General features: G+C 46.1%; 1 protein-coding gene across 1 annotated transcript in view; it reads right to left on the bottom strand.

The window, feature by feature from the left end:
- Positions 1 to 23357, bottom strand: part of LOC129324707 (aldehyde oxidase 3-like) — a 147162-nt gene that overhangs the window by 100451 nt on the left and 23354 nt on the right. Inside the window, exons 7-18 of the mRNA XM_054972081.1 lie at positions 20854 to 20998; positions 19126 to 19218; positions 18529 to 18680; positions 16478 to 16571; positions 15304 to 15413; positions 13668 to 13852; positions 11025 to 11187; positions 9606 to 9698; positions 8435 to 8604; positions 7166 to 7280; positions 6099 to 6218; positions 1954 to 2050 (exon numbers count right to left, since the gene is read on the bottom strand). Of these exons, the coding sequence (XP_054828056.1) occupies positions 1954 to 2050; positions 6099 to 6218; positions 7166 to 7280; positions 8435 to 8604; positions 9606 to 9698; positions 11025 to 11187; positions 13668 to 13852; positions 15304 to 15413; positions 16478 to 16571; positions 18529 to 18680; positions 19126 to 19218; positions 20854 to 20998 (1537 nt within the window). The remainder of the gene's footprint in view (positions 1 to 1953; positions 2051 to 6098; positions 6219 to 7165; positions 7281 to 8434; positions 8605 to 9605; positions 9699 to 11024; positions 11188 to 13667; positions 13853 to 15303; positions 15414 to 16477; positions 16572 to 18528; positions 18681 to 19125; positions 19219 to 20853; positions 20999 to 23357) is intronic.

Raw genomic sequence — 23357 nt, 5'->3', positions numbered from 1 at the left:
CTATAAAGTCTTATTTTTCTGCATACCGGAGTAAGTGGAAGCCTCCATTTTATCTGTGGTAGCCCATAGTATGGCTTTTGCCGCACACATGGTGCCAGCCGGTTTACTATGAGAGTGAGAACCCCTCTTGGAGTCTTGTTTAGTGGGTTCCACAAAGTTCCATCTTGTCCACCCTGCTTTTCAACATCTATGTAAAGCTGCTGGGAGAGAGGTCACCTGGAGCTCTGGGCTGAGTTGCTACCGACATGCAGAAGACACTCAGCTCTACCTTGCACTTCCAGCAGATCCCAGGGAGGCTGCGGAAACTCTGAACAGGTACCTGGAGGCAGTTTTGGGACGGATGAGGGCTAACCAGCTGAAACTTACTCCAGACAAGGTGGAGGTACTACTGGAGGTACTAAGGGTTTGACCCAGAAATAGATCTCCGGTTCTGGATGGGATTGCACTCCCCCAAAGGAGCAGGTTTGTAGGTTGGGGGTGCTGCCGGACCCTGTCCTCCTGTTGGATAAATGGGTGGCAGCGATGGCCAAGGGTGCCTTTTATTAGCTCTGGTGCCCTGGTGGATGCACCAGAGCTCTTCCTGAGTGGGAAAGATCTTGCTTCTGTGGTGCATGCCATGGTAACATCTACATTAGATTACTGCAATGTGCTGCATGTGGAACTGCTCTTGATGACTGTCCGGGAGCTGCAATTGGTACAGAATGCTGTGGCCAGCATGTTGACGGGGGTGGATTGTAGGGTCTATATCACTCCACTCTTGTTCCAGCTACACTGTCTCCCAATTTGCTTCCAGGCCCATTTCAAGGTGCTGGTTTTGACACTTAAAGCCCTATACAGCTTGGGGCCAACGCACCTTAAGGACAGCCATCTCTCATATGAAACCTACCTGTCAGCTCTGGTCATCTTCAGCGGTGGTGCTTCTGGTGTCTTGGCCATCTGAGGCCAGATGGGTGGCAACCCAAGAAAGGGCCTTCTTGGTTGTGGCGTCAAAACTTTGGAACTCCCTCCCCTGGGAGTTTTGTCTGTCTCCCTCTGTCATTGTGTTCTGCCAGCGAGTGAAAACTTTGGGTGAAGACTTTTATTTGAAAAGTCTTATTGGCCCTCCTCCGTGGTTGTGTGTGTGTTTGTTTTTATATGTCTATACATTTTAAGGTATTTATATAGGCAATTTAAATGTTATTTTAATGTTTTAATATTTGTTTTTTGCTGCCTTGGGGATCTTATTTTGGGTGAAAAGGCAGCATATAAAAGTTTTAAATCAATAAATAAAATTATCAAAAGCCATCTCCCTGTCTCCCGGCAAAGACTGAACAACAATTTTGGATTCCTTCTGTGCTAAGGATCTTGGTAAAACCTGGACTTCATAGGAGTAATTAAAACCTCCCCAGTTCCATATACAATATCCATTCAGGAACGTAAGGGCACTAGTTTCACAGTGGAGGAAGTAATTGGAGAAAGGGAAGCTTAAAGATAAACTTCATAAAACAGTATGAAAAACCCATGGCAGTTGTAGAATAAATGATCAAGTGGAATCAATCTTAAGTAGACCATATCACTACCTGGAGGATGGAGAGATGAACCAAGCAAAGAACGCTTGAGGGATATCAAGGAACAAATAAGGCAGTCCAAGTTTTAAAAAAAATGAAGACCCACAACCAAAGGGGTCTCGAGCAGACCAACTAAGAGTGAATTCACACGGGCCTCTTTTCTGAACACGGTGAGCTATTATGGACTGTGCTGACTCACATGGTGTAATCTACCTGGAGTCTCAGTGAGAAAGGTGGACTATAAATGAGATATAAATAAATAAATGAATGAATAAATAAGATAGTAACCAGCAAGCGCATTGATAAGTGGGAGAACAGCTTGTGCATGTGTGAATGTACGATGTGCCTGCTACGTGAATGGATCTGCCCTGTATTAGGAACACCCAAAGCCCATCCAACAACCTACCTTCAATAATCCTGTCAGCTGTGTGCAACGCTTTTTCAACATTTCCTCGTTCTATTTTCTTTTCTTCTCCAAAGTATGAACCGTGCTGTATGGCCTCCTGAAGGTGAAAAGAGGGGTTTGTATCCCACTGAGCATTTCCACCGGCCCAAGGGAAGGCAACTTTGGCCAACTGGTCCCCCCTGTGGGAGACCTCCGATTTCTCCCACGCTACTCCTTGGGGGTCAGCATTTCCTAGGGCATTTGGGGTTGCCACAGGGGATAGGGATCAACACCAAGTGCCCACTTCCTTGCACCCACAGAAATCCTAGGCGAGATCCAAGCCCTGACAGTCAACCCCTCAAAGAGCATAGAAAACAAGGCAACAACATCGTCAACTTCATTTTGTGGCTATTTCTAAAACACGTTGAGTTTTCCCCCCAGTAAAGCTGCATTTTGCGAAAGGGTTGGATCATGCCTACCTAAGCTGTATCCTTCCCCCCCCAATATACTTCCCCCAGTAAGGGATACACTTTTTAAAATCTTCATGAAATCCCTGATGATTAAAGGCCAGCCTCCAACAGGCTGGACGGAGAAGGTAGAAACAAACAGGCAAATGAATGAGAAGTGCTTTGGCCGATCTCAGATGTCAGAAACCCTCCACGCTTTTCACAAGGGCATTAGAGGGACTTGGCATGCTCCACGCAGGCACAGTAGCACTCAGTCTGCTTCACAGATCCACAGTGAGTTCACAGTGCGAAAATAGGGACTATCGCGAGGAGAGCTGCCGGCATAGCAGAGTGGTGAGATTGAGATCCCAGAGCCTTAGGAGCAACCTACACGTGACAAGACCTTGGCTCTCTCCCATGGCCCACTCCAGTCTTGTCCACCAGATGTGCTCTCAGGGTTCTGTGATCCGAAAGTAATTGGAAGCTTCAATTCGGATAGATGCCTGAGTGTCCAGGGAGAGGGGCTTAAGCCTTCCCCCCTCGTGACATTTTTGTCAACTTCAAATGGCCCCAGCGAGGGACCGCACATACGATTTCCCAACGGAGGGGAACTGCATATTGAGGGACTGCACATACGTTTCCCCAATGGAGCAATTAGCAGCGCTCAAGGATCGTTTCACATTAAGAGACTGGAGCAGGGGAGTAGTCTTAAGCCCCCTTTCCTGAGTGCAATGGCCCTGGCCCAAATAATACCCATGCACATGTGAGTGAATACTCTGCCATGCAAAAGCTACGTGCTAATATAGAACTAGTACAGGACACGGTTGGGATCCACGGAAGAGGGAACCTCATTTCCCTACTAATTCTCTTCCTTCTGCTCTTCCACTTCCCTGCAGTCCCTGCAGGCTCTCCCCTTTCCTTCTCTCCCTCCTGCCTCCCTGCCTGCCTGCCTACGCTTTTCTGTTTCTCCCCCTTGCCCCCTCTGCCCCCAACCCACTTTTTTTGTCCCTCTTCTCCTCAGCTTTCCCTTTCTTGCTCCCCCCTCTCCAACTCTACCTTCTCTTCCTCTTATCTTTTACCTTTATGTATATATTTCTCTTCCTCCAGCCCCAGGCTGAACATCAACCGAGTCTGGGAAGCCTCAGCAATGTAGAGTGGGTTTGCCTAGCGACTCCCAAATGGCCACCAAGATGTCACAGTATAGTATGAGATCTCCATGGCTTTCTGTTCTTAAAAGTGCAGGCATTGCTTAAATTGGAGGAAGAGTTATCTTCTTGTTACGGATGGTTCCAATATAGACAGATCAGAGACCTTTGTTCAAAAGAAGGAATTAAATGGGAAAACTCAGAGTTGGAAGAGACTATACTACAGGAAAGCAAAAAGAAGATATCTAAGATTTATAAAATACTTTTGAAGTGGTATACAGAGAATGAGACGGTCAAAGTACAGATGGTGAAGTGGGCAATTAATTGTCATAAAGAAATAACAATGGAATCATGGGAATATTTATGGAAAACTACACTGAAGAGTTCAACTTGTACCAGGATTAAAGAGAATGGTTATAAAATGATCTATAGATGGTATTTAACGCCAAAGAAGATTGCGCTTGGAAATGCTAACATGTCAGATAAATGCTGGAAATGTAAAAAGCATGAAGCATCATTGTATCACATGTGGTGGACATATGAAATAGCCAGACAGTTCTGGGGAGATATTATAGAAGTAATAAATGAGATATAGCAGATTCAAATAAAGAAGAACCCAGAACTATTGCTATTGAACTTAAGCATGGAAGATGTTCCTACTCAATACCGAACATTACTATTTTATATGACGACGGCAGCAAGGCTTTTATATGCGCAAAAATGGAAGGTGCAAGAAATACCAACTATTGAAGATTGGATGCATAAATTGCCGTACATGGCGGAAATGGATAAAATGACAAGGAAGCTGAGAGATCAGAATCCAGCGGAATTTTTTACGGACTGGGGAAGATTGAAAACATATTTAGAAAAGAAGTGGGACGTAAAGGGGGAATTATGGCAATTTGAAAATTATTAGAATGGATTTGTTATTAGAAGAGATAGAGTCTTTACCATATGAAGTGAAGTATTAGCTAATTGTTAGCCCAAATGTAAGTGGACTTAGAGTTAATAGATATTGTTAGAATTACTAAAGTAGATATTTTATCTGACTGTTAGTTAGTTTAAATTTAAATATATGTGGAGTTAATATAAAGTAATAGATAATAGATTTTAAGTTTATAACAATATTTTTGAAGTTAATAGATAGGGCTTAGTTGAATAAAAGAGTAAGTAAACATGAGATAAGGAGTTACAGAAAAAGGGGACAGATTGGGAATAGATTAGGCTATAGGGTTGGAAAGCTGTTGGAAGTCTTGGAAAAGGGGGGGAGGGAAAGGGTGGGGGAAAGGATAATGAGATGCTATTTGAAAGTTGTATATTAATATTCTCACCTAATAAAAACTTTCTAAAAAAAATGCAGACATTGCTTCTGTAATCTGAGAGGTTTCTGACCACCACAATGTCGTTTTTTTTTACATTCCATATTTTCCTGCAAACGGGGGCTTCCCACAAGCTTGTAAAAATACTCCCCATGGCCCCATTGTGCAGCTGAGACCACTGCCCAGAAACAGATACGATGAGGAAGGTTTCTATTGACTGTGTAATCATGACATCACCAAAGGCAGGGCATACCAACAGATTGTCGACCTGAGAGCCAGACCAGATTCTAGCGGCTTCGGTTCAACCTGATATGCAGGGGAGGCCTGCTGAAGAGTTTGATCCAGAAGCTTGAAGAGTGTGCATGCGGTTAACCTGTAGGCTTGCAGACTGCTGCATTTGCTATTCTAACAGCATACTGCGGAATCAGAGATGACCAAGACCTTTTAATAGCAACATCTTTATTCAGTCTTGTGGGGTCTACTTTACTAGATGGGTTTTAGATAATCTCGGTTAACTGAAATTAAACAGGAGACTCGTGCCACTGCCAACAAAATCTCATTCCAGCAAAAGCTTTGGTGAATGAGACATTGGAGAACTGAGCCATAGTTCAAGAATGGAACGAATTTTCGTTAGGCTGTAAAGTGCCCCAAAGAATCCCATTTAATTTTGCTGAAACTGATTAGCACAGATCATCTGTTAAGCAATCACTCTTGCCTACAAATGTGCTAGACCAGACCAAGGTTCAACTAGCTCAGCATTCCTTGAAAGAATCCTGTCAATTAGCAGATGGTCCGGTGGAGCCAATCTCTGTCCTACCACTCCACTCAGGAATACTACAATATTTATACTCCACCTTTCCTTTTGGCTCCTGCTTGATGCCTTTCTCTAACTGAAGGAGACTTCCTCCAAATTAAGTGGCTCTTCCATTGACTGAAGAGCCACTCACATTGCAGGAATGCCCCATGGAGGATGGCTGGATCCGCCCTGGTTGGTGGTCCATCGGAAATTCACAGGGAGCTCCTCTACCACCCTCGCTTTACTTATCATAGCCCAGATAAAGGATGTTATGGCCTACAGTTCCCTCTCTTTTCCCTTTAGGTCTTTGGCCAGAGGCGATGTATCCAATTCCTGGTGGACTGTGACACCTTGCAAATGTATAGAGAAGTTCTGCTATGGCTCCCCCTACTGGATGGGAGGACATCTATTCCCAAAGTTAAGACACTGCAGTGCTTGTTTTTAAAAAAGTGTCTTTTACCTGGATTGTCAGGATAAGTTCCAGATCTTGGTACTCTATCTTCACTTTTTTGGTGGCCTCCTTTGCAAGTTCATAGGTCTCTGCGAGCACACCGCAGATAATGTGACCAATGTATATTACCTGCAGGGCATAACCAAGCAACAGAAAGTAAGGGGAACTGCTTTATCACAATGGCAGCCACAGCACACTTTTTGATCCGCTCTGATAAACTTTGTTCTAAGGAATTAATTTTCTAACTGCAGCTTTGAGTAACTCTGAGGTCCCTTGCTTCCCTGGTAGACAATCTGCCCTGTGCAACTGGGCTTCCTCTATGGGAGAATATTCTGGGTATTCTAGACGGTACTTTGTGCGAGGCAATGAGAAAGCCTCTTGGGCCTAATCAGCGCTTCACACGACTGACTGCTTCCTAGAACACTCTTCTGACACTTCTGCCACACGCGGTTCCTCAGCCAACAAAGCAAGGTGGGGAAAGTCCCCTGATGAAACCCAGCGTCCAAGGAAAAACGTGAGGAACGCTGTGATGTCACCATTAGTCAAAGCTCCAAAAGCGACGACAGGCTTAACCATATTAGAGATCCTCTCACAGCATGCCCAACAGGGTTGCATGATGGGTAAGGGTGTACTCGCTGGTTTTAGACACATGGCCTCTGATCCATACAAAGTCTGCAAATTGCACTTCTCTGTGGGGTTGGCAGAAGACAACTGATGGGAGTTTGGATGAGGCGGGCTTCACATAGGAATCCCAGCCGTCTAGTCCTGGTCTGCATGGCTTCATCCCTATGAGACTGAGAAATGAGTGAAGGCACCATTCATGGTCTGGGCCACTAGAAGACCAAAAGGACCTCATTTTTGTTGCAATTTTCTCTCCAATGCTTCCCTGACGGAAAAAACGAATGTAACCAAGGGCTCTTTTTCCTTCTGTGGAACTTTGATGCTCATTTGTTCTTTCATGCTCGTGAGTTCTGGCAGTCCAGATGCGCTCACGTCAGCAGGAGATCTGTAGGTTCTTATCTGTGGCAGGCAAAAAAGTGCAAATTAGACAGCAAAGATCCCACAGTAAGAAGTACCTCATCCTCAGCAAAGACTTTCTCGTGCTCGTCACCATTTTTGCCTGGAACATCAGCTGCTGATACCACAGCAACCACCCCTGGTGCTTCCAAGGCCTCGGAGGTATCGATGGATCTGGAAAGGGGAAGGGAGCATCAACATCAATCTTAGTAAAAAATTAAACATCCATCAAGATAAAATTTAGAAAGGTTACAGAAAAGATTAAGATACAAAATCATCATTTAAATATATAATAATAAATAATATCTAATAATAAAAAAGACCATGCAATCTAAAGAAAAGGAGTATAAAGTCTTATGTCCAGTTGAGGGAATGACAAGGAATAATGGTAAACTGAACGTTTCTTTGCTTGATTCAAAAAGAAAGAAACAATTAAAAAAGAAACAAGGCAAAACCAAATGCACGCTCTTCCTAAGAAATATACGGCAATGTGGTGACGCTTGACTGAACTGAGACACGGTTCATTTGACAGCAGTCAGACACAGAAATCTGTCAGGTGCTCAGCTCCACCTGCCATACCCAAGAAGGCCCTGCGTACTGTTTGTTTGTGCTCTGATGCTCTGGGTATCACTAAAGGCTGAAGCTATTTCTTGACGGGGAGGTGAAAGTACGCAAGGGAGGGGCCGTCTCTACTGTTATCTGTCTGTTCTCCTACATGCCTCTTGCCTGAGCCTGGGAAGAGGCGCTTGCACGCACACCCCCATGACCTTGAGGCTTCTCCTACATCAGCTCTGCTCATTCCTGCCTAGAGGCTTCCTCTTGATCTTAGCTGGCTGTTACCTCAAGGGGGTGGGGATTTGGGGATTTGCCCGCGTTTAGAATCCTACTTATGTCTTGTGCTTGTAGAGAAGCCTCATTCCTGGCAAAGATGGAGTAAGATCCTGACACTGGTAGCTTAGCAATAAAGTTATTTAACTCATGCAGTGAAGTCTTCTTGAGGGTTACTTGTCAGATCCTTACAGTATCTAGGTTTAAAAATCCTGTTGTACATTCTGACTAAATAGGAAAAGTCCCAATAGAAACAGGAGATCAGGGCAGGTTGAGCACAGAGACCTTGTGGGGGCTGAGGCACAGTCCATTCTCAGCCAACAACCCCACATTGCCGTGTGTCTGTACATTAAAAGGGGCGTTGAGCCTCCCTCTTTAGACCTGCTTTATATTTGCCGTCTCTCCAGTCTTGTTCCAGTCCACCCCTAAGGCAAACAAACGTTGGTAAAACATGTCCTGGGGTCCCATTTGGTCGCAGTTTTCTCAGATTTGTCACTCACAGGATCTTTGCGTGGGCTCGCGTGCTGGTGACTACAGCCATGAAGAGCTGTCCGTCTAAGGGACCGATGTCACCGCAGTAGACAGCCTCTCCGGTGGCATGCTTAATCCCGGACTCGTGCATGATGGGACGTCCCACTGGGTCCTGAGGAGGCTGCTGTGGGTCCACATCCTGTCACAGAGTAAGGGGGTCATACCATATATAGATAGATCATACTGGGGAGGACTACTCTGAGATATCTACTGAGTTCAAGAGGACAACTTCACTATGTGATCGAGTGGAGTGCAAGTAAACAGGGAGGAATACATTTGAGTCTGTTCACTTGCCGTTCAAGTGTAATTCGTCATTTCTAGCTTGGCTCCAAATCTGAAGAGCTCCACAGGCAGTTTTCAACCACATCCGACCAGGGATTTCTCCACTCCCCTGAGCTACCTCCCCATTTGACTGGGAAGGGAAAGTCTCCTCTCCTTAGAAGGTCTATCCCTTTCTTTGGTCCATTTGGGAGTCTGCACCTACTCCCCAAACCTCCTTGCCAATCTTCCCCAGTTCTCCTGCTGGTGTTGAAACTGCTCTCCCTTAGGACTCTGTCTCCCAGCTCTTCACACACTGGATCTCTCTCTCTGTCAGGACTAAAGAAAAAGACCCTCCTCTTTCCAGCTCAGGCTACCCAATCAGATGCTTTGGAGTAGCCTGCCACTCAGAGCTCTCTGATTCTGATGGGGGGGGTCAACCCTTATCAGTCCTGCAAATTGTGTATGCACACAGCCCTTCCAGGCTTCTTTAAAACAGGCAGACAGTCACACCCATGTGGCCCATTCTCCCTTTCTTTGTGGTGGTCAGATAATGTGAGCGCAGCCTTCTGTATGTGCACTGGTTTGTACACAAAATGTTCTATGCACAGTGCTAGGAAGGGTGTGTGCATGAGCCCAAGGGTCAAACCTGCACCACAGCAATGATGGCAACAGATGTGGCCTTGCCGAATCCCACGGGCATCACTTGGCTCAGGTCCACCTGGAGCACTTTTTTTAACGCACTAATCCGCTTCTGGTCCCAGATGACAGCGCTTGCCAGGAAAGGCAATGGAAGGCGAGAGGATCAGCAATGCTGTCGATTCAGGCGGAGGGCACCATTCTTCCCTGGGGATGAACGGCCTTGAAAATAACGTCGCTGACCTGATATTCTTGCATCCCCCGTGGAGGGTGGTCCAGGAACACTCCTAAGGCACTCATGCACTCCTTTGGCAAGTCGGGGTATTTGGACGGGTACTGCAGGAGGAAGACAGTTTAAGAAACCGTTTAATGTATCACACCACTATTTTCAAAGCTGACCTTTACAGAAAATATGCTATTTCAAAAACAGTCTATCAGTTTGCTAACAGTTAAAGACAGGACAACAGTGTCAGAGAGCCAAGAAATATTCATGTGGCGAAGATGTTTTATGGTAGAGTTTCAACTGATGCAGCAGAATCTCTGTTCATGGTAAGTTGTACGTGTAAGTTACCAGACCTGATTCATGAACGGAAACACAGGAGCTTCTGAGGGATTAGCCATGATAGTCTGCAGTAGCAAAATAGAAAAGAGTCCAGTAGCATCTTTAAGACTAACCAACTTTACTGTAGCATAAGCTTTCGAGAATCAGAGTTCTCTTCGTCAGAGGAATGCTGCATCTGACAAAGAGAACTGTGATTCTCAAAAGCTTATGCTACAGTAAAGTTGGTTAGTCTTTAAGGTGCTTCTGGACTCTTTTCTACAGGGGCTTCTGTTGCACCGGAAGTAAGTCCTGCTTCATACCGGACAGTTTCCTCTCATGGGTGTAGAAACAACATGGTACAAAAGTGCCTAAGTTGTTACTTGGAACGGTGTTCTGTAACAGGGCAGGAAAAGGAGAGGCCATGGAATTTTTAGTGGAGGAAGTCAGGATTCCTTATCTACTTGTGGGGTCATTTGTGCTATGCAAATGTGTACTCCATAATAGAGATACCAACCAATCAGGGGGGGGGGAGGCCTCGTCTGCTCTTTTGCTTTTGACCGCAGCAGAAATCCAAAAAAGGGCAGACAGTATCACTTGCGAATATATGCAAACCTAGCCACTAAGGAAAGGCTCGCCTGGCGCCCATTTTGCTTTCTTTTAGGTGCCAGGCCAAAACACCTTTCCCGCCTCTTTCAATGTTTTATGGGTCGTTTTCATACTTTTTATGTCCAATGGCCTGTTTATAACGGCTTGTTTTTATATTGATCCGTTGTTTGAATTGTAAACTGACATGAGCAGGATTCTGAGGAGGTGACATAGAAATATCCTAAATAAATAAAAGTGAAAAAATGATGTACACCCTAGCAACCTGGAGTGGGCCCACATGTAGAAGGGAACGCCTTGGAAGATCTGGGCCTGAACATCCGCCAGTCCTGCCCTCGCTAAGGAACGGGGCAAGCCCACCAGGTGGCACAGGTTGTGTGGACAGGGCTTGCCCATGGGGAGCAGCGGGCCACGACGTGTGGCTTACTCCCAGGAACGGAGAGAGCACTGTGAGATCCCTCCAATGTACAGCCAGATGTTCAGCCCCCGCACAGATGCGAGAGGCGATTCCGGCTTACCGTGTCCTTTAAGCCCTGCAGCACTTCCAAATAGAATCTGAAGAAGAAGCCGACGAGCAGAGTTCGCCTGTACTCCACTTTCCCCCCGACTGCCGAGGGAGGGATCCGAATTTCTTCAAGAACGAGCCTGCAAGCCTCATCCAGCATCTGCTCGTTCCAGTTTCTGGGGGAGAAACGATTTGTAAACACGTGCTTATTTACTAAGTTGGAGATCTAGACCATTTTTAATGTACACTCTGAGGGCCAAACTGCACATTGGATCTCTCAGTGTTTTGATGTTCAACTGAATGCAGTTGCAGAGGTCCCACGTTTGATCAGCGCAGTGATGCAGGAGGAAAATCCACTCTAGCAGGACCGTGGCTGGGAACCATGACTGCGTAAAAAAATAAATGTCAGAGACCTGGCTATGGATTTCCTGCAAAACGTGTCATTTAGCCCTGAAATCAAGGGATTTCTGCTTAGGACAGCCAATCCAGGCACTCTTGTGGGGTCTCCCAGCACCAAAGGCATAGTCTAGTCATTCAATGAAGGCAAGAGACAGGCTAACTCACACATTTATTGACTATATCAGTGGCTCATCCAGTGATATTACTGTGACAGGTACTGCACAGAAACGTACTCCAGAGACACAGGAGCCCACTCTCTGTACTGCTCTGAACCAGCTAGTTGGAAATGTGCACGGAGATCTGGCAGAGGCAGGGTGTTAGGGAGAAGTTAGGTTTTGAAGGCGAATGGTTAGTCCAAGAAGAGTGTAGATTTAAAAAATCTAAGGAGATATCAGATCTTTGGGTTAAGTTCCCCAGCGTGGCTAACTGGTGTTACAGTATGCCTATAAGATACATTGGACTAGTGTCCGTATATGTTTGGTATAGTGGTTAAGAGTGCAAGATTCCCCCCTCCTCCGCTTGAACTCAGCGGAGTGACCTTGGATCAGTCACAGCTGTCTCAGAGCTCTCTCAGCCCCACCCACCTCACAGGGTGATTATCGTGAGGATAATAACAACACACTTTGTAAACCACTCTGAGTGGTGGTGAAGTTGTCCTGAAGGCAGTATATAAATTGAATGTTGTTGTTGTTGTAATTATAAACTTGCCTGAGAAAATGTTTTCCTTGGACATTTACTGTGTAAAACCTAGCATCCCACAACTTCTAGTTAAGTGTTAATGTTTATGTTCCCACTTCCCCCAAATAAATGTTCTCATTCTCTTTTAAAACAAAAACTATCTTCTGCCTGTCAATTTACCTCAATTACCAATTCAGGTTTGGGTGGGGTATGCTTAGGCCAAGATGCTGTACCCTCCAACCAGTTTTCTTTTTGATTTCCTCTTGGGGACCCTGGTATGGTGAGATAGGCTGGAAACCATATTGTGACAGGGGAAGAAATCCTGTGGGGCAGTTCCTAGCCCCCCGGGGAATCTGTCACAATTTCTGTGTCTTGTTTATGGGGAGATATTTTAGTCTGAAGACATTCCTGTTATTACAATGACAGGTATGCGTGTGTGGCGGGGAGCCCCTTTTAAGAATAGTAATGTTTTGTGGGGTGGTTACTGGCGATTTTAGAGAAATGACTCCCTGTAAGAAACTGTGTGTGGGGGTTAAATGTATGCAGGTACAATGATGGAATAGAAAATGCAGAAGCTTAAACCGGATATAGATCTAGAAGGACTTGTCTTCTTGCAATCTGGCAATTGTGTGCATTACGCTTTCAGATTTTAGTGAAATAATATCATACTGACAGCAAATCATTTCCCCCAAATTGCCAATCGAGGACAGCCAATGTGGTAGACTAGTTAAAGTGTCAGACTAGGATCTGGGCCCAAATAACTACCCTGCCGTGGAAGCTCGCTGGTTTCCCTTGGTCTAGTCACACACTCGCTGCCTAATCTACCTCACAGGGTTTTCTTGTTGGGAGGAAATGCAGGAGAGGGGAACAAAGTAAGCCCCTTGGTGTCCCAATCAGGGAGAAAGGCAGGGTATCAATGAGCAAACAAACGTCAATTTAGGGACAGGAATAAGCGGAACTGGGGGGCCTTTTGATACTGGAGTTGTACTCAAGGGAAGATGGTCATGAGTCAAATGATGGGATTTTCTTTCATGCTTTCTGATCAGGGATCGGCAGGAAATAGTCTTCAAGAAGAGCCTTTCTGTTATCTACTTGTGGGAGGACACTAGAGTTCGAATAAAACAACCCAGCCATTGTTCCCCTATAAGGAGCCTAGCGGGACTTTGGTGGCAGTATCTGGGTTTTCACCCTTTGTCCTCTGCTGCTTGGTGGGGATAGCTGGGAAGTCCATTGGCCGAGAACATCACCTGGGTCGGAAAAAGATCCATCTAGTCCAGCGTTCGGTATTCTACAGGGCCAGGCAGAGGCCTCTGGAATCTCTCAACTAGTTTATGAAAATGAGCCACTCATGGACTCCACACAGGCCACAGCTTGGCTAATATGGATTAATGCATTTGGGATATCTGAGTCATCTAAACCCTGGTGAGTCAGGATTATCTGAGGGCGGAGGACTCTGTCTTTCTCCATGGGATTGAGTTTGGTGGCACTCAGACATTTTCTAGCCCTGCAATAAGAATGAACCACCTCCCCTATTAGCGAGAAGGGCTGTTCTGTCAGGATTCCCAGAGGACCATCGTACCTTCCTCGTAGCTTCTGAGAGGTGACCCGGGCACTCACGGTGGTGTAGCCGATGCCTCCGTATAAGATAGCCAAATCCTCAACGACATCAGTGCCTGGCTGGAACCGGACCCTCATTGCAGAATTGGTCACCGACAGGGCGTTTTTCCTCCGCTCCGCCTGTCGGAATGCAGACACAAACTCATCCTGGCAAGACAAGGAGACGTTTGGTCATTTTAACCTCTACACTGATCCCTGCTTTGGTGTAGTGATCCAGTTTGGTGTAGTGGTTAAGAGCGCGGGAGTATAATCTGGAGAACTGGGTTTGATTCCCCACTCCTCCACTTGAATCCAGCTGGGTGACCTTGAGTGAATCACAGCTTCTCGGAGCTCTCTCAGCCCCACCACCTCACAGGGTGATAATAATGATATACTTGGTAAACTGCTCTGAGTGGGCATTAAGTTGTCCTGAAGGGCAGTATATAAATCAAATTTGATTATTATTTTGCTCAAATAGCCTGATCAAGGAGGCATATCACAAAGGAGGAAATGGTTCCCTAGAAGGCACTGTCAGGGGGAGTGACCCCTTTGTCCTTAGATGGGAGTTTGCCCAGCGTGTGACACGGTTTATGGTGCAGAGACAGTGAACCAAGGCACACAGAAAGAAAAATATTTTTTATTCTAAGGAACTCAAACTTTCCAAGCGTCTATAAAATAACAAATCCTCACTAAAAGGCTAATTAGGACTACCAAAACTGAAACACTTAGATCAGCTGACTAATACTCCCACAGGTCGGCCTCACCAACGGACTCCACAGCAGGATAACAGGTCTTGCGACGTTCGGCTCAAGGCAGTGGTCCAGCAGCGTCCATAGCAGGGAAAGCCGCACTCCCTCCTCAAGGCTGGAAAGAGTCCCACCTTAAAGCGAATCCAGCCAGTCAGGGCAAACCCCCACTTAACAATTACTGCCCTGAGAAGCTTGTAAGAGGAGATAGGGCATGATGACACCCCAGTCGTGCCAAATTCACGCAGGTGAAGGCAGTTTGCTGCTAAACCCCTCTCAAGCCTGAAGCATAACTTTTAACAGCTCTTAAAGTCGACTCACGCCAATATATTCTCTCAGGCTCAAGTTCCTTTCCTGACAGGCACTTCGATGTAGGAAGGAAACAAGCAATGCACCAAATGAAGATTATTTCGTTAGACAATCGTACACCTGTGGACTGTCCGATGGATGCAGCTGGTGCCCTCCCACTGGAGAGAAAGCCCTTCTTTCCCGGTCTGCGCATGCATCGGAGAACGCACCCATGTGATAAACAGACAATCTATATGAGGTTTGCTCATTTCCTCTACAAAAGGTCCTCCTGTGGAGGAATTTTCTCTGTCCTTATTCATCTTTTCGCTCAGCTGCTTTTCTCTCTGCCTAATGCTCCAAGGGGCATCCAATGACCCCGGCCTTAAGCAACAAACTGGATCCTGGAGGCTGATTCCGAGGTGGAGACCCCGCAGACGAAGAAGAGTCACTCCAGTAAAAGCCCGTTGATTTCAGTGGGCTTAGACCTGAGTAACTCTTTTTAGTATGGCACTGAAGTTGTACTATAATGCTGAAAGTATCTTGTGAGAGGTGGAACAACAACAACAACGACGTCGAAGCACTTACTTTCTTGGAAAATGGAATAAAAACTGAGACTATGACTTCTTCGGGTGACAGGTCTGCCTCCGGCAACCGTGCCAGGAATTCGTCATTCAGGGGAATCTGTCGCGTTCCACCTGCCAGAGAAATGCGTAGGCTTTACAGATATACAAGTTTACACAGCCCACACAAATTAAAAAGACATCCGAATATATGCCCGTGTCAGTATGAGCTTTAGGCTTATCCCACAAAGCTTATTCAAAGATCATATTACGGTATATGTACAAGCATGTGCTGAAAATGAATCATCCAAACCATTCTAGGTTAGTCAACTGATGGTGCAATCCTCAACAGAGTTACAACCTTCTAAGCTCATTGTATTCAATTGCCTTAGGCGGGTGTAAATCTGTTTAGGATTGCGCTGCGAATGAACTACATTCCCCCGGAGTTAAGGAGGTGTGCTCAGAGATTTACAGGATGAGACCTTCACGCTTCTTTTAAAAAGGGAAATCTTTCACCTTGGGTAAATAACATGGCCTTTTATTTTACCAGTTATCCTGTTTACTGAACTATTTGGGCAACGTTACATCTCCTGTAGCCCCAGCTTCCCAAGAACAGAGAACAGGATTGAGGTACGTTTTTCTCCACTCTCTCCTCATCTGGAGAAGACGACAATCCAAACTGGCATCTCCTGTCAAATCAGGGTCCGGAGGATTCTTCCCCTGCTATTACGTTCTTGGATATTCTCACCAGGTCATGATTCAGGCGGACCGCCTTTCAGTTGACATTATCATTTTCTTTTTTTACACTTATACTTTTATACTTGTTCCATCTAGTTCACAGGGCTAATCAACAGACATCTGCGTGTGTTTGTGCATGTGTAGTTTTCTTAAATGGAACACGAAATACAGTCCTCCGTTGTGTGGGAAGAAGCCATGCCTGGTGTACAAAGAGATGAAGACCCACGAGGGGGCAGCACGGGCACCTCAGAGTGGTTGGCCACTGTAGATCACGGAATGCTGGACTGGACGGGCCCCACAGTCATACTAGGCCTAAGGCCCTGGGAAACCTTGGGCCGAAACTGTACATTAGGACTTGTGGGTCACTGTGTCCAATGCTCTTTTATAGTTATACAAACACTTCCTGTGCACTATTTTGTCCCCTAAACCAATATTTATTCACTGATAATACAGGCTTTTACCTCTTGATGCCAGATTGAGAATAGCTTTCCCAGCGGCTAGGACAGGGTTCAGGTCCCAGGGCGACCCTCTGCTTACTATGTGTCCTCCTAAAGACTGACAAACAATGACTTTATTATTATTTCTCTCTCACACAAAAATAGGTATACAGATGTAAAATGCAACCTTACTTATAGATTTCTGGCATTTCAGTTTGCACATAACTCTTCAAACAGGAAATTATCTGTTCAGTGATAAATGGAGTTTCTGTACTTAAAACTGATATCACAGCATCTTCAATAAAGCATGAATACCGTCCTAACCCAACTTCAGCTCTTAGTGGGAACTGCAGTAGTCCACCCTGCCTCACTCAATACTTCTCCAGTCCTAGATGTTTTTGGGCCAGCCTCCCCAGCTTTCAGATAACTGTTGATGATTCTAATGTAAAATGTTCCTTGCTGTTAGCTGCTCTGAGCCCATTCGTGGGGAGGCCAGGGCATAAATAAGATAAATTAAAAAACAGCCCTATATCGTTCTGTTTCAAATGGGGTGGGGGGCGGGAAATGTAACTAGGTTGGAGATGGGGGGCTGGACGGGGAGATCCAATATGTGTACTTTGTGGCTTTTTGGTTTCGGTGTTCCTTTACCATAAACATTTGTTTTCAGTGTTCCTAGAAGGAACTGTGGCTACGGGTTCAGCAGGGAGACCACCTGAGGCCTGGAGGAGGAAAGTCAAGCTTGTTCAAGTCTATCCACAGCAAGAGGGATGTGACATTGAATCCCACCGTCCTTTCCCCCGACACGTTAAATGAAAGTGGGGTGTGAGGTGGAAAGATGATGAACTCTTTCCCTTTTTGCCGTTTGTCTGATAAGAGAGACAAGGATGAAAGGAGGCATGGAGACATGGAGAAAAGGACAGAAGAATCCGAAGCCATCAAACCACCACCCTGTTCAGCTTTGACCAGAGTGAGTCTCTGCGCATTACAACGAGGCCCCGGAGAGTTCCCGAATGCTCCTTCGGGGGGGGGGGGAATGGTATGTTCTTCCATGAACTTGTCAGTGAGTTCCAACTACTGGGTTTCATTTAGACTAAACCAGCAGCTTCCAGTGTGAAATCTGCTGAAAGCCAGCATGGTGTATTGGTTAGGGTGCTGGGCTAGGATCTGGGAGGCCCGGGTTTGAATCCCCACTGTGCCACGGGAGCCGGCTGGGAGACCTTGGGCCAGTCACATACTCTCAGCCTAACCTACCTCAAAGGTGGTTGAAAGGATAAAATGGAGGAGAGGAGAATTATGGTTTTCCCATCGAGGAAAAAGATGGGGTATAAGTAAAGTAATTAAATAAATCAGTTCCCACCGATTCCCCCCCCCCGCTTTTGCTGCAGATATCCCTCTTTACATGTCTCAGGGTCCCCCATCCTCCAGGAGCCGTGTTTTGCGGAGATCAATGGGCTGTTGTGGGAGGGGGAGGCAGGAAAGTTCCACTCTGCCACTGGAATATTTAGCCTGCATCCCACCTACTGTGTCGGGACTTCTTGAGTTGGCCTGGCAGGTGTGCCCGTGAACCAGCAGGTTAGGTATATGGACAGATGGATGGCTTGTCCCTTATCTCCCGACTTCCTGCTCTGAGCAGTTGTCCCGTGATAGCTGCCTCTCCTTTGCAGGCTGGGGAGACGGACAGCGAGTCGGGGACCACCAGAGATAACTGTCTGCTTTCCTTCCTTCCAGTCCGTCTGCTACGGCCAATGGCAGATGTTCAGCAGTGCTATCAGGGCTCTCCGCAGGATGAGAAAATGCTTTCTGGGAGAATCCTATTATAGTGTCCCCCAAAGCTCAGCAACACAGAGACTGTGAAGCAGAGAGCAGACAGGTGAAGCTAACCAACTCAAACACCTGCCCAGGGCATCAAATGACTCAGGGCTGGTCCTAGTCAGACGAGGGTGTCTCGGAGTTTCATGAACCAGATTAAAGCAAACCTTCGCGAAAAGGATTTCTATTTCTCGTTGATGTTCGCTGGCAGAAAGGGACATGAAGCAATCGGGACATTGGGAAAGGTAACATTTGAAAAAACTTACAGCCAGATTCCTGATCTGTTCTCCCGCGAGGGTTCTCAGCTGCTTCAAGAGAGTACAGTAAATCTTTGTCTTCTCCGCTGGGAGCTCTGGGACCACATCTAACAGGATTTCCCTCAGCTGGGCCAAGTGGGTTGCCGCACCTACCACTATCCCTGGAATCAAATAAATTTCAGCAGGCCTTACATTTTTAGTAGTCACAGCTGGCAAGCACAGTTGGAGTTAGAACTGGTATTCAATGGAAAAGCAGGGAGTTGCACTTGAAGTTATAAACAGTCTCTCTCTCTCTCTCTTATATAAAATAATCTGCTAAATGAAAATAAACAACAATGAGAAAATAATAACTGCCTGCTGCATCTTATAACTCATTTGTTCTATTGGCTTCAGTTGGACTTATTAACTTCTAATCTTAACTGCACTGGCGGCAGCAGAGCCCATGAGGTAAATTTTATTGCATGTTTGATCGTGCTTATTAGGTGACAATGTGAGAAAATATCATTATCATTAGCTCTTCAGTAAAATGTTTTGGTCAACTGAAAAAGAGAAACCCCAGTCCCAGACACTCGCCCCAGTGGCTTCTTGGGCACAGCCGCGACTTACCACTGTCTGTCCTGTAGACGACGTGCAGATCTGGAACCCTGGCAGGATGAAGGAGGACTGGGTAATGGACACCCAGTTTTTTCACTTCAAGCCCTAAAAGGGATGAAGTCAGAGGCCAGAAGGATTAGAGTGGGGGCAAAATGGGAGCAGACTTTCAAATATGGATCAACTAAATATAAATAAATGAACTGAATAGAATAAACTAAAATAAACTCTCAAACAAATCTATTTGGGTACAGCATGGGAGCCCCAAAGTTGAGGAAAATACAACCAGGATGCTAAGACCATAAAGTGTGCATGAAGGCAATAGGGAGCGGAGGGGCAGGGAGGCGGGAAGAAGGTCCTCTTGTTTCGTGCTGAGAGTTCATGTCCGCAGAGTGCTGCTCTTTTCCTCAAAAAGCTCTTTTCAGCTTTAATGTATCTGTTCACGAATATGAGACCAAGTAAGGAAACCAAAACATATTTTATTCCTTTAGCTGTCTTAGATATATTCATGCAGATGTGCTGCGGGGCTGTCCCAGGGGTCACAGTTTCTCTCTGGCAGCGTGTATGCAATGGCGCTGCATTCATATTAATGCCATAGCGTTGCAATACAGACGCTGTGATGTCAAAGCCCAGGCACCCGCCCCCCCAGGACATCAGCTCAAGCCCCAGAGGGGAGGGGCATGCAGCTGCCACGTAGCCGGCTGCAGGAGCTTGGGAAGGGGGGGGGTTCGTGTAACCACCGTGAAGCCAGGTGCCTGAGCTGCAAAGGAGTGGTTGCAATTGGGAGTGGCAGCCTGCATCTCCTGTCGTTTCCTCCGCTGTCAGGGGTTGCAGGGCTGTGGGTGTTTGGAGCCCCCCAGCCTGGGGCCCAAGGCAGCAGCCCCAGATGCTCCGTGGCTAAGATTGCCCCTGGATCCAGGAGCACACAAGATTAATATGGCACACCTTCTATTCTACAGACATAGGGATTTACCAACCCATTCTGCTGCCTGTGTAGGCCTAGCCGTGGTGTCACATCACTGAAGTTCACCAGAGGGTGTTCCCTCTTGTGCATGCAAAGTATGCATGCTCCTGGTGCTGCTCGATGATGTCACTTCAGGAAATGACAGGGGACCTGGCAGCCTTACAACGGCTACACCAGGCTTTTGTTACAAGTGATATTACTGATGCCCATCGGTTGGACTTCCTTCCATTAAGTCTGTTGAAGGAAGTCTTTCTTGGAGGAAAACTTGTTGAAAGGGAAACACATGCTCCAACTTTGCAGAAGGGAGTTTCAGAATCCAACTCCAAGTCTCTTTAAAGGTGAAGGTAGTCCCGTGTGCAAGCACCGCGTCATTGCTGACTCATGGGGGGACGTCACATCACGATGTTTTCTTGGCAGATTTTTATTACGGGGTGGTTTGCCATGGCCTCCCCCAGTCATCTGCACTTTACCCCCAGGAACCTGAGCACTCATTTTACTGACCTGGAAGGATGGAAGGCTGAGTCAACCTTGAGCCGGCTACCTGAACCCGGCTTCTGCCAGGATCCAACTCAGGTCATGAGCAGAGCTTGGACAGCAGTACTGTAGCTTACCACTCTGCACCACAGGGCTCTATATGTGTTGAAAATGTATCATTGGTGCTCATCTGGAAACTTCTTACCAATGTCTTCCAGTGGCTTCCGTGGGAGACATTACATCAGGTTGTGCACGCTCTCATTTGAGCCGTCCTGCTGCACATAAAGGCCTCATGCTTTACATACCTACACTCGTGTTCCCCACAACAAGGGGGGCATTTGGGTAATTGGCCTTCAGGCCCAGAAGTTCCTGGAGTGCTGCAGGAGAAATCCACGTAGTCCTTTCTCCATTGAAGACCAGAGTTCTTCCTTTGTTCTCTTCAGCCACCCTCTGTCAGGAAACACAAACATGATATATCATCTTGGGAATGATGTTGATACCAAATTCATAGTTTTTAAAGGCAGAAACGAGCACCTTTTAACAGCTGATCACATTTTGTTACATAGTAATTGTGGTGAAATGGGCCAGTAGCACCTCACTCGGCAATCGCGTCTACTTAGCGGATCCAGGTAAGCGTCAACGATCCAGACCCAGCCAGCTACCTGTAATTCCTTTTCTGCTGCCACCATTCAGAGATTTTCTTTAAACTACATCTCTGAGCAGGCAATGTTCCCTTTACTTATTGGACAGCCCCAGCTCTGACTTGGATGTCCCAGTCTAGCTCAGTCTCATCAGATCATGGAAGCTAAGGGACTTCCGGTTTGGGATTTATGGAGGTCTAACGCAGCTCCATTTGCGGAGCTGACCAGACTGCCGTTTTAAGCGGCCGGCGGGGTGAAAATAGCCCGCGGCCGACTGCTCTCAGGCGGAGAGCAGGCAAAGAACGCTCGAGACCCTAGGGCGCGTTGATCTCGGACGAGGGGGGGCTCTACACAACGGGTCCCCTCCCGATCCTTGAGGTCCCACCCTGAGACGGGTCGGCTACAATCTCTGCGGCAGTTTTGGGGCCAACTCGGCTGGCATAAGACCTACATACCCAAGCTTCGATTGGGGGAAAGAAGTGGAAAGGAGAATCTGAAATCAAAACAGCGATTACAACCCGAGAAAAGTGAAGGGAAGGTAAAGATCACTATCTTCCGATACGGGACAGATTGATAAAAACAGAGAGGAAAAAAAGTAGACTTTTAAACTGCAACAGACTAGTGAAAAGGAGGGGAAGCTTCGGCAGGAGTTGTATTAGAAAAGAGACTAAGTTTAAAGAAGTTATTAAAGAAATCGGACTATTGTTTTGAATACCTGTGGCTTTGGAGCTGTGAGAAAAAGACACCATCGCGAGATCTGCTGTGGGAAGACGGGAGACAGGAAGTGCGTAACAACAATAGAGTGGCTGGAGAGAAGCGGCCCTGGCTGGAGGGCAGGAAGAAGGGAATTGCCATCTTTGAGAGGGGAAGGGCCGCGGCCTCAGCGGAAAAGGAAGTAGGCCATATTGGATTATAAAATCATAGAGAGACCATAGAGAAAAGACGCCCGACATTTTGGACCCTTTAAAATTAATTTATGCAAGAAGACCGGGACATTTGAAATAAAAAAGGTACTAAATTTAACGCCACGGAGTTAAGGAAGAGAGCGGACTCGTGGGAGCGAGCTAAAGCAAGCCCCACGATGTCGAAGAAAGAGTGGCAATCGGCAATAGAAAACCTGGATAAAAAACTTTTGGAGGTGATTAAAGAATTTAAAGACATGAAATTGGAGCTGATTAAAGAGGTTAAACAGACAGTAAAATCGGAGCTGTCAGAAGTAAAATCGGAGCTGTCAGAAGTGAAGAAAGGTATGGAAACAATACAAAGTGAATTACAAGGGACGCAGCAGAGAGTTAAAACAGTAGAAGGAGCGATGGAGAACTTAGCAGATACGCAACAAACAGAGATGAGGCTGATGAGGGGAAGGATGGCGGTTGCGGAAAGCAGACATATGGAGAAGCAGCTCAGATTTCGCGGCCTGCCGGAAGTGGAAGGAAAGACAGCGCAAGAACAGATGACGGAGGTGTTAGCTGAATACCTGGGGAAGGAGGAGGAGGATGTTGTGGCTATCCTAGATGTGGCATATTGTGTGAATTCGAGAATTGCAACCCAGAGGAAACTACCAAGAGACGTGATTGTACAATTTACAACAAGAAACATGAAAGAGAAGATTGTGACTAAACAGTTTCAAGATCCATTGGAGATCGATGGCAAGACAATTATCATAATGAAGGAACTACCCAGATCAGTGCTACTAGATCGGAAAAAATATAAAGGGCTAATCCAGATGCTGAAGGACATGAAAATCAGGTACAGATGGGAGCTCCCAGAGGGTTTGTCCTTCGAATTTGGAGGCGCTAAAAAGCGTATCAGATCTGAGCGGGAGATGGAGCGATTTATAAGGGACAATGAAAAAGACTTACCAACAAGATTATGAATATGGAGTGTAAAGTATTATCTTGGAATGTAAATGGACTAAATTCACCGAATAAGAGAAAAAATATTTTTCACTGGCTATTAAAACAAAAATGTGATATTGTTTGTTTGCAAGAGATTCATATTCGAAGACAGGATGTAAAATATCTAAAACTGGGAAAATTGGGCAAAGACTTTGTAGCGGCCTCAAGTAAAAAAAAAAGAGGAGTGGTGTTGTATGTAAAAGAGGAGCTACAACCAAAATTTATAATGAAAGATGTGGAAGCCAGATTTGTAGCAGTGGAATGTACTTG

The sequence above is a fragment of the Eublepharis macularius genome, chromosome 2 (genome assembly GCF_028583425.1).
Source record: "Eublepharis macularius isolate TG4126 chromosome 2, MPM_Emac_v1.0, whole genome shotgun sequence".
In the NCBI taxonomy this organism is placed as follows: Eukaryota; Metazoa; Chordata; class Lepidosauria; order Squamata; family Eublepharidae; genus Eublepharis; species Eublepharis macularius.
Note: the sequence above shows the minus strand (reverse complement) of the source record. Positions and strands in the feature narration are given on the sequence as shown.